The sequence below is a fragment of the Mizuhopecten yessoensis genome, unplaced genomic scaffold (assembly GCF_002113885.1).
Source record: "Mizuhopecten yessoensis strain PY_sf001 unplaced genomic scaffold, ASM211388v2 scaffold1405, whole genome shotgun sequence".
Taxonomy (NCBI): Eukaryota; Metazoa; Mollusca; class Bivalvia; order Pectinida; family Pectinidae; genus Mizuhopecten; species Mizuhopecten yessoensis.
In genome coordinates, this window is record NW_018404030.1 from 547,108 (window position 1) to 562,365 (window position 15,258).

The window sequence follows — 15,258 nt, forward strand, 5'->3', positions numbered from 1 at the left end:
ACTGTATGAGGTGTATATTACCACTTTGGTAAATCGGTAACTTAGAAACATTAAACAGCGAATACTAACTGTATGAGGTGTATATTACCACTTTGGTAAATCGGTAACTTAGAAACATTAAACAGCGAATACTAACTGTATGAGGTGTATATTACCACTTTGGTAAATCGGTAACTTAGAAACATTAAACAGCGAATACTAACTGTATGAGGTGTATATCACCACTTTGGTATACAGGTAACTTAGAAACATTAAACAGCAAATACTGACTGTATGAGGTGTATATTACCACTTTGGTATACAGGTGAACTGGTAATCTGCGAATACTAACTGTATGAGGTGTATATTACTACTTTGGTAAATCGATAACTTAGAAACATTAAACAGCGAATACTGATTGTATGAGGTGTATATCACCACTTTGGTATACAGGTAACTTAGAAACATAAAACAGCGAATACTAACTGTATGAGGTGTATATCACCACTTTGGTATACAGGTAACTTAGAAACATAAAACTGCGAATACTAACTGTATGAGGTGTATATTACCACTTTGGTGTACAAGTGAACTGATAAACAGCGAATACTAACGAATGAGGTGTATATTACCACTTTGGTGTACAAGTGAACTGATAAACGGCGAATACTAACTTATGAGGTGTATATTACCACTTTGTTATACAAGTGAAATGATAAACAGCGAATATTAACTGTATGAGGTTGAATATTTCTAGATTGATTTTATCATCTATTACAAAGAAATTAATACCCAATCTAAAAGAAAAACAATTACACATCACTTCAACAGAACAATTATAGTAGACTAAAGCATGAGTTCGTTTGTTGAAGTGCAAGTATACTCATACGGTGTAACAAAAGGTTAAGGCGTGTATAGAACTGATATGTAATTTTCTATTTATATTGTAAGAGATATCTGTTTTGGTCGAGGAAATGACATCAGGGATAGAATTCGAATTGGAGCGTTTCCCTAAGGAATTGTATCGTTGTATCCATGATGTGGCCCTCAATTCAGAGCAAAATGCAATCATCTTATTATTTACAATTCAGTGATAAAAAAGCAACGCAGAATCTCGGATTTTATCATCGATAACTACATTGCAACAAAACGATTCAATCATTAAACGACTCACTTTCGAATGATTTGTTGTGAATGGAACTAAATTTGAAAAGTATATAGATTTGACAATGCAGATAGAAAGTTTGTGAGATTTTAAGTTTAAACGGTTTTTTGTTAACTTTCTTCTTCAGAAAACATTTGAGAGAGAAATTTTAAAAGTTATAAGGTTTGCTGAATTGAATTTTTTATCTATAGAAATTATACATTTGTATGTATTGTACATTCTGAAAGATTGGGTCTCAAATAAAGAGTCACATGACTAGCTTGGTCATTTTACACTTAATTGTATTGTCGGACACGAACTCTAGCATCAGACTGGAGCCGAATAAATGATCGACCAGGCGAAGACTTACGGGAAATGTACAACACTTGCATAAAAAACAATTAGACATTTAACGAGACTTTATATTTGCTTTCACGTACAGCTAATTCGTCACTTCCGATAAATGTGGCGATTCGTATGTTGAACCGGAAATGGATTAGCATGTAGTCTTCCAACTTGTCGTCTACATAGTTTGGTGATTTCGTACGTAAAATATATTAAATTCTGCCCACGGAAAGTATTTTACCATTTGCATTTGGAATTGAATTTTAATTAGTTCATTTGTTTTTCGGTAAAAGCTGTAATCCGTTTTGAAGTTGGAACCTAATTAAGGATTAAAGAATACTTTTAGTTTGGTCGACATCAGTTTTTACAAAGCGTGTTTGGAATCCCCAATTAGTTGGCTCTATGGCGACAACAAGGCAATAATGGAGTCGAGACCATTATGTTAACGACATGTAGCGCGGAAGTTGTGTATCCTGATCTGAATTATACTGTAAAATATACCTTTAATGTGTTGTAATCAAAAGACTGTCAAATTATGGTATATTGTATTTCGTAAGGTATTTTCTCTCTCCGTAAATCGCTATTGGGAAAGATAAATTATTCACTTACTCAATTATACATCTCACTAATGATAAATCCTATTAAAACTCTAAATTAAGCGTCGGAATCACTATCTATACAATGATTTGTCGGAATCACTATCTATAAAATGATTTGTCGGAATCACTATCTATAAAATGATTTGTCGGAATCACTATATATACAATGATTTGTCGGAATCACTATATATACAATGATTTCTTGGAATCACTATCTATACAATGATTTGTCGGAATCACTATCTATACAATTATTTGTCGGAATCACTATCTATAAAAGGATTTGTCGGAATCACTCTCTATAAAATGATTTGTCGGATTCACTATCTATACAATGCTTTGTCGGAATCACTATATATAAAATGATTTGTCGCAATCACTATCTATACAATGACTTGTCGGAATCACTATCTACAAAATGATTTGTCGGAATCGCTACCTATAAAATGATTTGTCGGGATCACTATCTATAAAATGATTTATCGGAATCACTAGCTATAAAATGATTTGTCGCAATCACTATCTATACAATAATTTGTCGGAATCACTATATATACAATGATTTGTCGGCATCACTATCTATACAATTATTTGTCGGAATCACTATATATATACAATGATTTCTTGGAATCACTATATATACAATGATTTCTTGGAATCTCTATCTATACAATGATTGGTCGGAATCACTATCTATATAATGCTTTGTCGGAATCACTATATATAAAATGATTTCTTGGAATCACTATCTATACAATGCTTTGTCGGAATCACTATTTATACAATGATTTCTTGGAATCTCTATCTATACAATGATTTTTCGGAATCACTATCTATACAATAATTTGTCGGAATCACTATTTATAAAATGATTTGTCGCAATCACTATCTATACAATAATTTGTCGGAATCACTATTTATAAAATGATTTGTCGGAATCACCATCTATAAAATGATTTGTCGAAATCACTATCTATACAATTATTTGTCGGAATCACTATCTATACAATGACTTGTCGGAATCACTATCTATACAATGATTTGTCGGAATCACTATCTATAAAATGATTTGTCGAAATCACTATCTATACAATGATTTGTCGGAATCATGTTTAGTTAAGTTCGTATGTTGATTATAAAAGAACTCGAAGATGATTTTCCTGAGGATTGCACCTCCTATCAGAGGTCACATGACCAAGATGGCTATTCTCGTAATTGTATTGTCTGGCACGAACTCTAGCGCCGGACTGGAGCCGAATAAATGAACGACTGGGCGAAGACTTCGGGAAATGTACGGCACTTCCAAATGAAATAATTACGCAGTGTATCTCTAACGAGACGTTAAGTATATGCGCGTGCATCTAGCTCGTAACTTCCGGTAAATGTGATGGTTTTCGTGTTCAACCTGAATTCGATTTTCATTTTGTTAAACAAGATGTTGTCTGCCTAGTTTGGTGATTTGTGTACATAGAATACATCAAACTCTTATTACGTGTTTCATTTGTTTTTGGAATTGTATTTTAATTACTTCATTATGTTTTTCTTTAAAAGCTGTAATCCATTTTGAAGTTGGAACCTTATTAAGGATTAAAGAAGACTTATAGTTTAGACGACGTCAGTTTTTTAATAATTTGTTTGGTATCCCAAATTAATCGGCTCTATGGCGACAACAAGGCAAGACAATGCTTAAGTCTAGACCATATAGTTGATGTTCTGTAACAAGAAACCTGTTAACCAAGGACTGAACTGTACGTTAAAACATACATTCTCTCTGGTGTGATTACCATACTCAATTGTCAAGATAGGTAACATTGTATTTCTCAAGATATTATTCCTTTCCGCTTTAAATCGAAAGAAGAAACAATCACTTGTATTCCGATATCTCACGAATATTGAAGTCGTAGGCGGCTGAAATCGGTAAAAAAAAAAACGTTTTTAGAAGTCAACTCACCAAATCAAATCGCTGAAATCTCTCTGTAATAAATCATCGAAATATCTTTCTTTAAAATAAATATTGGAATCTATATCTCTACAGATTTCGCTCACTCTCTTCAATAAATCGTCTGAATTGTATCTCTGTAATATCCTTAGATTTTTTCACCTCTTAAATAAAAGGTCGAAATCTTTATCTTTAATATGAATTGTCATTTTTTGTCTAAAAGAAGTCGTTTCGAAGATCAATTGCTTGGAATGTACAACTCTTTGGTTTATACCTAGGATACGGAAGTATACATGTAGCTTGTATATTGTATATATAACTCTATAACGGAGAATAAAACTCTGTAAGCAGTACATATTACGCTTTATACAACGTAATCAATTAATCCGGAAATATTTCTTTCGAGAAAAAGTATCACCGTATACCTATTTGATTATTACAATAAAACAGGTCGAATTGCTGTAAAACCTCCCGGCGGAAATTTAAGTCTAGACTGAGTTACCTGTCTTAGTTTTATTTTCTCCGCTAGGTTCGGTCAATTTCAAAAAGCAAAACAATCTTGTCTTCAGCTTCCTTAAAAAGTTTTATATTTTTTCAAAAAAGTGTGGCCTTGGATAAATTGATTTTTGCAGATTGCGTCTTCTATCAAGAGTCACGTGACTATAGCTCGGTCACTCTACTCGTAATTGTATTGTCGGACACGAACTATAGCGCCAAACTGGAGCCGAATAAATGAATGAATGGACAATGACTTCCGGGAAATGTACAACACTTGCATATAAAACAATTAAATCTCTAACGAGACGTTAATTGCTCTCACGTGCAGCCAATTCGTCACTTCCGGTGAATGTGATGATTTCCACGTTAAACGGGATATCAATTATCATATGTTTATGCAAGATGTCGTCTGCATTATTTGGTGATTTGTGTACGTAATATATGTTAATTTCTGCCTACGAAAAGGAGGTTGACATTTGTATTTGGCATTTTAAGTTGGAGCCTAATTAAGGTTTAAAAAAGATGTACATTTTAGTCGACATGGGAAATGCTCGCAAATCATTAGTTGGAACCTTCATTAATTGGCTATATTATAGTACATGTAACATCAGCTGGAAGGTACATAGTACAGTACATGTAACGACAGCTGGAAGGTACATTGTACAGTTCATGTAATAAATAAGTCTTACAATAAAACAGATGAAATTTATAAATGAGCTGGTATACCAAATACAAAATTATGTACAAACATATAACGGCTATGGTGACGTCATTAAACTGTACTGCCAATCTCTTATTTTCTGCGAGATATACATTTTTGCGTTAAATATTGACAGAAAAGGGTCACTCATCCAAAGTTCTCGCCATAATTCATTCGTTGTTGATATTCTTTTCTACAAATAGCATATAACAAATCTGTATCTCTCGAGTCTTGAATTGGTCGTTGGGAAGTCTGACTCAAAAACATGATTTGGTGAAAATATAACTGTTAAGTGCTATTTGTGAAGGGAGTGCAGTGAATTTGATCTTATCCTTGCATTGTAGGTCTGTAGGTTCAGCAGAAAGCCATACAGTGTTACTTGAGTAAACAAATTGTTAACTGTCGTGTAAAATTCGCGGACTCTTCTGAGCTCGAAAGCCGCGAAGATAAAACTGCCACGAGAATAACCCTGTATACAGTAAAACCATGTAAACCCATGTGTGCAGTAAATTTAACCCTTTCTACAGTAAATATGACTTTGTTTACAGTAGACATAACAAATTAACCTCATTTTGGTGATTTTAAAATGAACTTAATAGTACATATACAATGATGTACGTGTTAATCTGTATACAGTATGCCTATACAATATACCCAGAAATAGGCCCTAAACAGTAAATATTACTATTTAAATAGTAAATAGAAGCTTGTATAAAGTAAATGAACCCCTATATAAATAAAATACAGACTTTAATATAAACATTCCTTATCTCAGACATAGAGTGTATAGCTTGGAATCTGTGTACATCAATCAACACTAGTGCCAAACTGTTTCCGTTAGACAGACTTCATGGATTGTATAGGTGTGCTGAATTTCCAGGTGTTAGGACGAAGTTTCCATAGGTGATACTGTTATATGACGACGGGCTAGCCAAAAAGACAACGCCGAAATGAACGGTAAACCTGAGAGAGGATAGGAATCAGGGGTAACAATGGGACAGCTCTTCCATTTTTGTCCCACTAATGAACGTAGTAAAAAGGAAACCGAAGGAAAGTTCTCGGTTCTGTAGAAAGTCCCCTCACAAGGAGAGTCATTCGATCATGCAGCCTGATAGTGCAGGCTATACGGATTCTGTACAGCGGGACGCACAATGTTGGCATTCATAGGCAATATGAATGCCAACTAGACAAAGGCAAATTCAATGAAGCGCGCTACATATGAATGCCAACTGAATTTGGTAGGGTTATATAGTGGCAATGCCATACGATGGTAAATATTGTATGTTAATGGTTTACAGAGGTTATCGAATTACACAGGGCCCGATAATGAAAGGGTAAAAATGTCTGTAAATATTGCATTAATTCCATTAGGCCTTGTTTCTATAAACAATCGCTGGATTAAAGCAATGTTCAGTCTGATCGCTTACAATTATTCCTCCGACAATTTAACTTGCTATGGGGGATGAAGATGTTGACCGATGAAGGCTATAGAATAAAACCAAACAACCTCAGGACATCGCTTTTATTGTCAGGGGACACACTGACTGGGGTCAGTTGAAGGTCATTTGTCCAGTAACGGCCAGGTCGCATGCAGCTACATACAAATATTCCATGGCGTCTCGCTGATTTGTAGAACTTTATTGGAATAAGGTTAAGTGTCTATCACGGGGAACATATTTTGTTATAAATATTATGAATTTATGTGTTATTATCTGAATAAGAGAAATTAAGAATCTTACTTGGATTTCCCCCCGTAAAAGATCCAGTTTCAAGTATTGTGTATACACTGTATGTCATGGTGCAGCTTTTGTCATTCGGCGCCCGTCATCCAAACATTTCTACAACAGATACTTAAATCTTTGTAATATCTTGTGATATTTGTCAACAAGTGATGCCGATTATGGAGTATTCAATTTCAAAATTGGCAACTAATTGATTGAGGCATATTTTTATATAAGTTATTAAACTGGCCTTTCAGACGTTGACCAAACTAATCCCATTTAGGGTGAATTCAAATCCATAATGGCTGACATGGTCATTAATTAATTGACTATGACCTTCGAGGTTTATTTTTAGAATTATCATAAGATCAGAAATATTTTTAAACACGAGACTTCCTTTTCGTATTCTTCATGTTTTTGATTCAAAGACGAAAACAATCAGACGTCTGCTACAGGCCCCTTTGATCTTTTGTTTCCTGTTGTCAGCACAACAGTGAAAGCAAACAACTTAAGTAGAAAATAATCATACTGTGCATCACAAAACGTAAACATGGGCACATTTGTCTTACCGTAATACCCAATATTCCATACCAAACACATCGCCGACAGCTTCGAAATACTTATTAACAAATACTGCGTTGAATACTAGATTTAATTTGAACATATTGTATAGTCGGAGGTAGTAAAATGTACAATCACATTTTAAATCAGCATGCTTATTATACGAACCAGTTTGTTAGCAAGATAGATAGGAGAATAATAACTAACCCCAGAAACGTTTTACGATTGATAAAATATATTGCTAGACTGTAAATGTATTGATTCAAAAATGCTACTTTTTTTAGAATATTGTGGACTTGAGTAACGGTTACGCGTTTTGTAGAAACTTATTTGGACAATCCATGATTATGTGACGTTACCATACAGATACGGGAGCCAGGAGGCTTTGATCTAATCACCGTATAAGTATAATATATATGTATGAGATTATACTTCAGTTTTCCCACGACACACAATTCTTTATTGATAATAGTTCCGAAAATTCACAATTTCCCTGTAGACAAGCTTTTAACTGAACTCTTATCTCGCTAACCGTGCCAGGCCGCCATTAAAGTCACTGGGGCCAAAGACTACGTCAGAATCAAAAGGCCAGCATTTTATCCGCAAGGTATAGCCTACTGTAAGGTCCTGTATCGAAAATACGTCTTAACCCCATAGTTAAGTACACGTGCTTTCATCACCGATATCGTTGTAAAATAATTAGTATGCAATGTTGACGCACGTGCCGAACTTGTAATAATCACACGCTCTTGTTGTTTGATGAAATGTCCGTCAACGTTTAATATTACGCTAATTTCGGTAGATTTGAGATAATGGATCATTAGTGGCCTTAGCAATTTTGCTAAGATCTCCGATTTGCGTACAGGTTAAGCAGGTTTAGACATGATGGTGTTGAGTTTCCTGCCGATCTGCTGAGCTCCGTGCCGAACTGCCGAACTCCGTGCTGAAATGAGCTCTGTAATCACCATGGCGTCATATGACAGTTTTAATTATTGTCCTCATTGAAATTTGAGTGTCGCAAAGTAGGCCAAGAAGGCCATTGACATATGTGGCTCTGAACTCGGCCAAGAATAAAAGGCGGGGGAGACGTTGGGATGGGGGCAGAACACATTGAATTCGATTCTATTATATATAGTTATTACCGATATAGAGATAAGAATTCCTTTAGATTTGTGATATTGATGTGGCTGTGTTGGTAGTTTGGTCCTTACGACAATCTCACGTTATCTAAAGCGGAAGTGATCGTTTTTTCCTCTTCATGTTATAAAGCAGCGTTTTACTTTGAACGCAAATAGTAGTCTGGCACATTCGCGGAGGTCATTCTGTGCATGTACACTGTACAATTAAAAGGGGCAATGTCCATTTCACTATATCGCCTCACCGAGAAATATCCGGAGTCGACAGTGTAATGATCACAGCTGAGGATATTTCTTGGACAACGATTTGGTGCTGGATTTGGGCAAGAGTAAAACATTGGCCTCCATCATCAGTTGTGATTCTATGTTTCATATACAATTATTACTGTAATATGTACTGTTTACGGCTATATTATCATAAGGTTTTAGATATGAACTACTTATGTCTGTGTGTTTGTTTTAAGTTTGATATTTGCCTGTACATACGCGATACGTACAGCAGGTTCGGGGAAAGAGAAGACCTGCTATATCCCACTGCATGTCCCAAGAGGCGACTTATATGAGCCGCTGCCGAATCGGGGATTTTCTTAGGTGTTTTCTTTTAAAACATTTTTTTTCTCCATTTATAAATCGCTCCTGTAGGCCCGGATGACACCTCACAGAGGATCTTACTGTGGGAGGAAACCGAAGTATCCGGAATAAACCCACGTGGTCGGACAGGTCACCCAATATCTTTTCATGTCCGATCGGGGAGTTGAACACTGGCCGTCTTGGTAAAAGACGAGTGCGCTATCCACTGCGCCACTCGACCCCCATTGCATGTATAAACGTGCTCGAAATGTCCCCAATAAACACCAATAAGTCGACATAGGAGACAATCGTTCATGTATGAATTAATATACACAATCTTCGTATTTATCCTAGTACCAAATTCTCCTACCAAAACCTGTATACAATGAAGCCCACGCTCTCCATTTATACTCGTCTTATTATCAATAATATATGTATGTATAGAGGTGCTACATTCAATTTCCATGTTCGTTGGTGAATTAGTCGACTAATGCATAAGTTATACAATATTGCGTAAAAATAAACATTTAGCCCTGGTATAAAGGTGTGCCAGTGAAACGAAATTCAATCATTTTACTTTTGAAACTAATTTGAAAATAATGCAAAACTCCGCTTCGAACATTGGACAATATACATATGTATATGTAGCACTTCACGAACTAGAACTCAGTTCGTTGCCAAGCACGCACGCGTGTTTTACTACTGTGTACCTTGTCAGGAGATTTTGTACCGTCACAGACAGACTTATTAATCGAAGGATAATAATAATATTTGGAAACTTAGAGAAATATATTTGTAGGTAGTACCAGTGTGTGTAATATCAACGGGGTTTAGCTGGAAACTGTTCATAAAATGATCGATCGCTGGTTGGTACGTCAAATTTTGTTTATAATATACCGGTATATACTGCCGAGTCTGATTGTAGACAGTACCTGGTACGCTCCGTCTGATAAAAGCCATGCACGGAATTTTCCGGTAATTTACTCTGTAAACTAAACAAATCAGAATGTTTGCATATTCCCGAATATAAGCTTGACGTCAGGCAGATTATTTGAAATATCATCAGATTCTTGAAAAAATAATTAATGATTTTTAAGTTTGTTGAAAGATTCGAAACCAAAACTTGTAGATTCTCTTTGATGACCGTTAATTGAGCCATCAAGGTCTGATGTTTAAACTGAACCTTTTGTGAGTTGTTATCCCCGCCAGCATAAATATAAGACCCAGAGCGAGACACTCGGAATATCTCGGCTATGTACGTAGAGCCGATTAATGGACAGACTCCTAAACAATTTACATTAACCCTACAAATGAGTTTACAACTTAAGACTGTGTATTTACTTACATTTGTGATTTTGTGTAGATAACACCTAATTTTGGCCATCCTAGAAGTTGAACTGAAAGGTTGTATAGGGAGAGTTAAAGACTTGTAGATATATGGATTAACATTTCACAGGATTGTCTGGAATGAATCCCACCAGTTCTAATCCTTTACCTTTACGTTTCAGATGAACTGTGTGTTCGACTATGGAGTCTACAACACCTCCAAGTTCTACAACTGCCGAACTCAATTGTTCACTTGGAATGCTGAGCGGAGAGTTACTTCCCCTTGTCAACTCAACGTTGAACGGGTACAGTTCAGACTGTAACGTTACCATGGAGACCGACTCGAACATTTCCGTCGGCATGCCACCACATCCGGTTCACTCAACATCCGTTCAGGCAGTTGTCGGTCTATCATTGCTCTTTTTCATCATAGAAATCGTCGGCATCGTCGGCAATAGTCTTGTTGTTATTGTCGTTCTGTTGGACCGGAAGATGCGACAATCTGTGACAAACATTTTCATCATGAATTTGGCGGTTTCTGATTGGATGATAATGGTGTTCGGGATACCGGAAATCGTCCAGGTGATGTTAAATCGAGGCTGGGTACTAGGACCCGTCCTTTGTAAATTCAACCGTTTTGTTCTAGTGGTATCGCTTTACGCTTCCATATTGTCCCTGGTGTCCGTCTGCATTGAAAGGTAGGTTGAATGCTATATTTTGGGTAAATGGAGTTCGCATTTGGGAAACATGCTCTCTTTCATCTTTCTTCATTTCTTGTGTCTATTATCATTTATATTTAAAATGTCTGTTATCGCGTTTGTCTGTGGAAAATGACGCATCGGCTTTTATAAATATTAAAAAAGACTATTTGTTCTGATATTTGCGCCTGCGGAGATGAAAGCAAAAATGAGAACGGAAGATTCGAGGCTTCCACTGAGCCCACTCTCAAGCCGCAAATGCTTCTTGTAGCAAATTAGATAAATTGAGACTTTTTTTCGTATTGACAAATACAATCTATCAGATGATCTCCTTTTATCAAAATACTACTCACAGAATTAGAATAACATGTTATAGTTAACGGTTCTAGAGCTACGCTACGAGATTGTTGGCGGAAGATAAGTTATCTACATATTCCCATGGAACTACAGATATATTTGAGCAGTTGGCGTGTATTTTAAAAGTCTCCCGTGATCACAATTCACGAATGCTTTTCTGCGAGGTTGGTATTCGTGATTAAATTTCTTTGTAATGATAAAAAGTCAAAATAGATGTAAGTAAAGAACTAGATAAAAATGATAGCAATTTATTAATTCTCTTCGGTTTTGCAAACTAAAGAGTGGAACAAACGTGACAGTACAGTCACACAAGTAAGTAAAGATTATGTGATAGACATGTATATATGAAGGAAAAAACAAGCTTTAGATTGGCGATTATAAACAAAGATAACATTTGTAGCACCGAGTATTTTCTTTCGGATAAACAAAGTTACACTGATTATCGGATAAACGTGATTAAACAAATGATCAGAGGCTGTGCTAACGAGGCTATTATATATTATATGCCGAATATTGGATTCACTAGGTTAAACTTATTATCGGAGGCTGTGTTAACGAGGATACGCCGATAATCGGATTAACGTGATTACCAGAGGCCTAGTTAACGAGGATACGCCGATAATCGGATTAACGTGATTACCAGAGGCAGCGTTAACGAAAATACGCCAACAAAATCAGATTTAAGAGTTTTAACTGATTATCGGATTGTGAAGGTTAAAATGATGATTTGAGACAGTGTTATGTTGATTATCGGATTAACGAGGTAACACCGTATTATCGATGACCGGTTTAACAAGGTTACAGCGACCCTCGGAGGTGAGATAAATGAGATGCTATGTGCTAGAGTACATCAATCTAGCTTCTGAGCATGCTCTAACTGTCTATTGCTTTACTATTGAACGAGTCCCCAGGGTTGACAAGCTTACATCACTTGTAATGCTAGCTTGCCAATCAGTCCTTATTTTCCCTCATATTCCTTGGTTCCTTCACTCTAAGATGTCTTTATCACAGACCAGGGCCCACTTGTATAAAACGTCTCAAAGTTAAGGAAAATCTCAAGCAATGTATTGTTTATGGGAAATCTAAGACTTGAGGAAATCTCAAGATTTGAGGAAATCTCAAGATTTGAGATGTTTTATACAAGTGGGCCCTGGCCTAAGGAATTCCGTGGGTTATCCTGTATACACATGTACTTGCCCTTGCCACCAGGAACTCTGGCCGTAAAAAGCGTCCGAGGGTTTCGACGTAGCCAGGCACCAAAGGGAACGTCCAAGCGGCACACATCCAGCCGCTGACCACGATCTATGGTGCTAGCTATTGTACGAGCCGAAAGGATTAATATGTACTGTAGCATTCTAGTAAAAGCAGCATTTACCCTGGTACTTGAGTTGAAGACAGAATTATCAAAGTACAAATTAATATGGAATTGATTTTAAGAATTTCCGAAGTCTTGAAATCCTTGCTTAATGGAGTTGTTTTTTGACCCTTTGAGATGCTTTCTGTGGTCGCTGTTTGTTCCTACGCGGTAATTGCACTGTGATCGTAGGGTAATGTTGCTGTTATTACCAACTCCTGGCCTACTAGCTAAAGAAACTAGAGTTTTCGTTTACTATAATTTTATGAAGGGCAAAGTTATAATACATAATCGAAAAATGCCTTCAAATAAAAACCCGTTTTTTTCTAAATTCCTTTTAACACCCCAACTTCCAATGCTTCTTGAATTAAAGGTGTAAACGCTTGCGGAGAGTGTCAATAATTGCATTGGGAGAGTAGAATTGAAATAAACTCATGAAAAAAAGAAATAGGGCAATGTCTCCTTCAGAAACGAACACCAGATGTACAACATATATATACCTTGTAAACAAATAGAAAGTGATGTCACAGTCGCTGTGATGCCTTTAATGGAGTACCTTGGGGCTTGGCTGTCGCGCTAATGGGCAGGGTCGTTCCGGTATAGAGAGGCAGGCCGTATAAATTGATGTTTTGTCTGCTCAGCTGATTCAATTTTATAAACCTACAGTAACAGAACAACAACATAGCGTCTATCACGATCCCTACAAACAACCTTACCACGATTCTCCCTAAAGTGGCTTCCGTCAAAATCGGTGGATTGAGCAACACTGATCAAGGGGTTTATTATAAGAGCCGCATACTTATATATACAAATGTATGTAGTCTTTAATTGGCAGGATAAATCGAGATCCTGTTTGTGTACACATGTCATTTTTGCGTTTACGTCTGGGAGTTATCCTTCGCCGCCTGACCGACATAATACCACAATAAGGCAAAAGCTCACTTTTTTTTTTTTTGATCACACTTTGTTTCAATAAATTAACATAAATTTTACATCTGTAATTCTGGACAACTGCAGCCAAATAAAACGAAAGTGCCGACCGTCGTTATATTATTTGAGTCGAGCCATTTATAAAGGCCTCAACAAAGCAATGATAATGGGCGATTTTCAAGCAAAGCAAGTTTATGTTTTAAAAAAAAGAGGACATCGATGAGGTGTCCATTGAATACTAAAGGGTACGTGTATGTGTAAGCTACCTTATTGTGACGTATCTTCTTCCCAAAAGATTTTCAAATAAAGTCTCCTGTAAAAATGTCTTTCTCAATTGATGCAAAACTTTGGAAAGTCTTAGCAAGAAGTTACTACATGTAGTACGTACAGGTACGAATTGGTAATGACTAGATACTTATGAATTATTAAATTTTATTAAAAAATAAATGTGATTGACTGTCATACTTTTTACCATAGAGATACACGTTTGTTTGTTTGTTTGTGTTTTATATATTTCATATTTTTTCATATGAGGACGGGTGCCTAGGGAGACACCTTCTGAAACAGAAAAGTAGATTTAAAAGAAAGAAATTAGTAAAGAAATCCCAAGTGTTGTGATGGGGTGTTACGGCACGATTTCTCATCCGTGCAGGGGTGCGAACTCAGCAATGTTAGCACAATTTCTCACCAAGGTCGGGGTGAGAAATTGTGCCGTAACATGGATCAATTTGGGTATTTTCCATCTTCCCTTCGTCCTTCGTCGAAGACAGTCGATTCTGCAGGAGGCCCTCACATAGGTCGCCTCTTACGATACAACTGCAGTGGAATACAGCAGGCCTAATTCTAATTTCTTCATTTTCCCCCTCAATGGAAAAAAAGGATTATCACAAAACACACTGTATTTATGGTAGAGTTGTTGTATGACCTGAAAATAATCTATTTTGTTGTTCACCAATAGTTCACCTTAGTACAATTTTTGTCCGCTAGGCTGCGCTCTTTGATAATAATGTATTTTCGAAGTGAAACCTAGGGGAGAGTGTAAAAACCACAGCAGGCAATCTGTCTAGTTCACTTCAAGATTAACCTCGCAATTCAAATGTTTTCAAAAATCTCAATAGCAGCCTAAGGGAAAGTAATTTTGTGAAATATGTTCAGTATCCACAACAAATCACCATGATGTCAATTTTATTTAAAAAGTTCAACATTTGATTTGCCAAGCATGGCAATAATTCATTTTCTGCGACGAAACTTTCCCATGACACTTTGGATTGTTTTTTAAATTGTCTGGTTTGTTCACCCCTATATGTATACGTTGATGTATGTATCTCATTTACGTCATCAAACATGGGATTTCTCTAAGTTTTATGAGAAACTATAGGGTCATTTGGGGTGGGGGGGTGG

The 15,258-nt window shown here is 36.3% G+C and overlaps 1 protein-coding gene across 1 annotated transcript in view; it reads left to right on the forward strand.

Moving 5' to 3' along the window:
- Positions 1–10,818: 10,818 nt before the first annotated feature.
- LOC110461502 (neuropeptide receptor 15-like) overlaps positions 10,819–15,258 on the forward strand; it is a 48,768-nt gene continuing 44,328 nt past the window's right edge. The window contains exon 1 of the mRNA XM_021514986.1: positions 10,819–11,216. Within this exon, the coding sequence (XP_021370661.1) occupies positions 10,849–11,216 (368 nt within the window). The 5' untranslated portion in view covers positions 10,819–10,848. The remainder of the gene's footprint in view (positions 11,217–15,258) is intronic.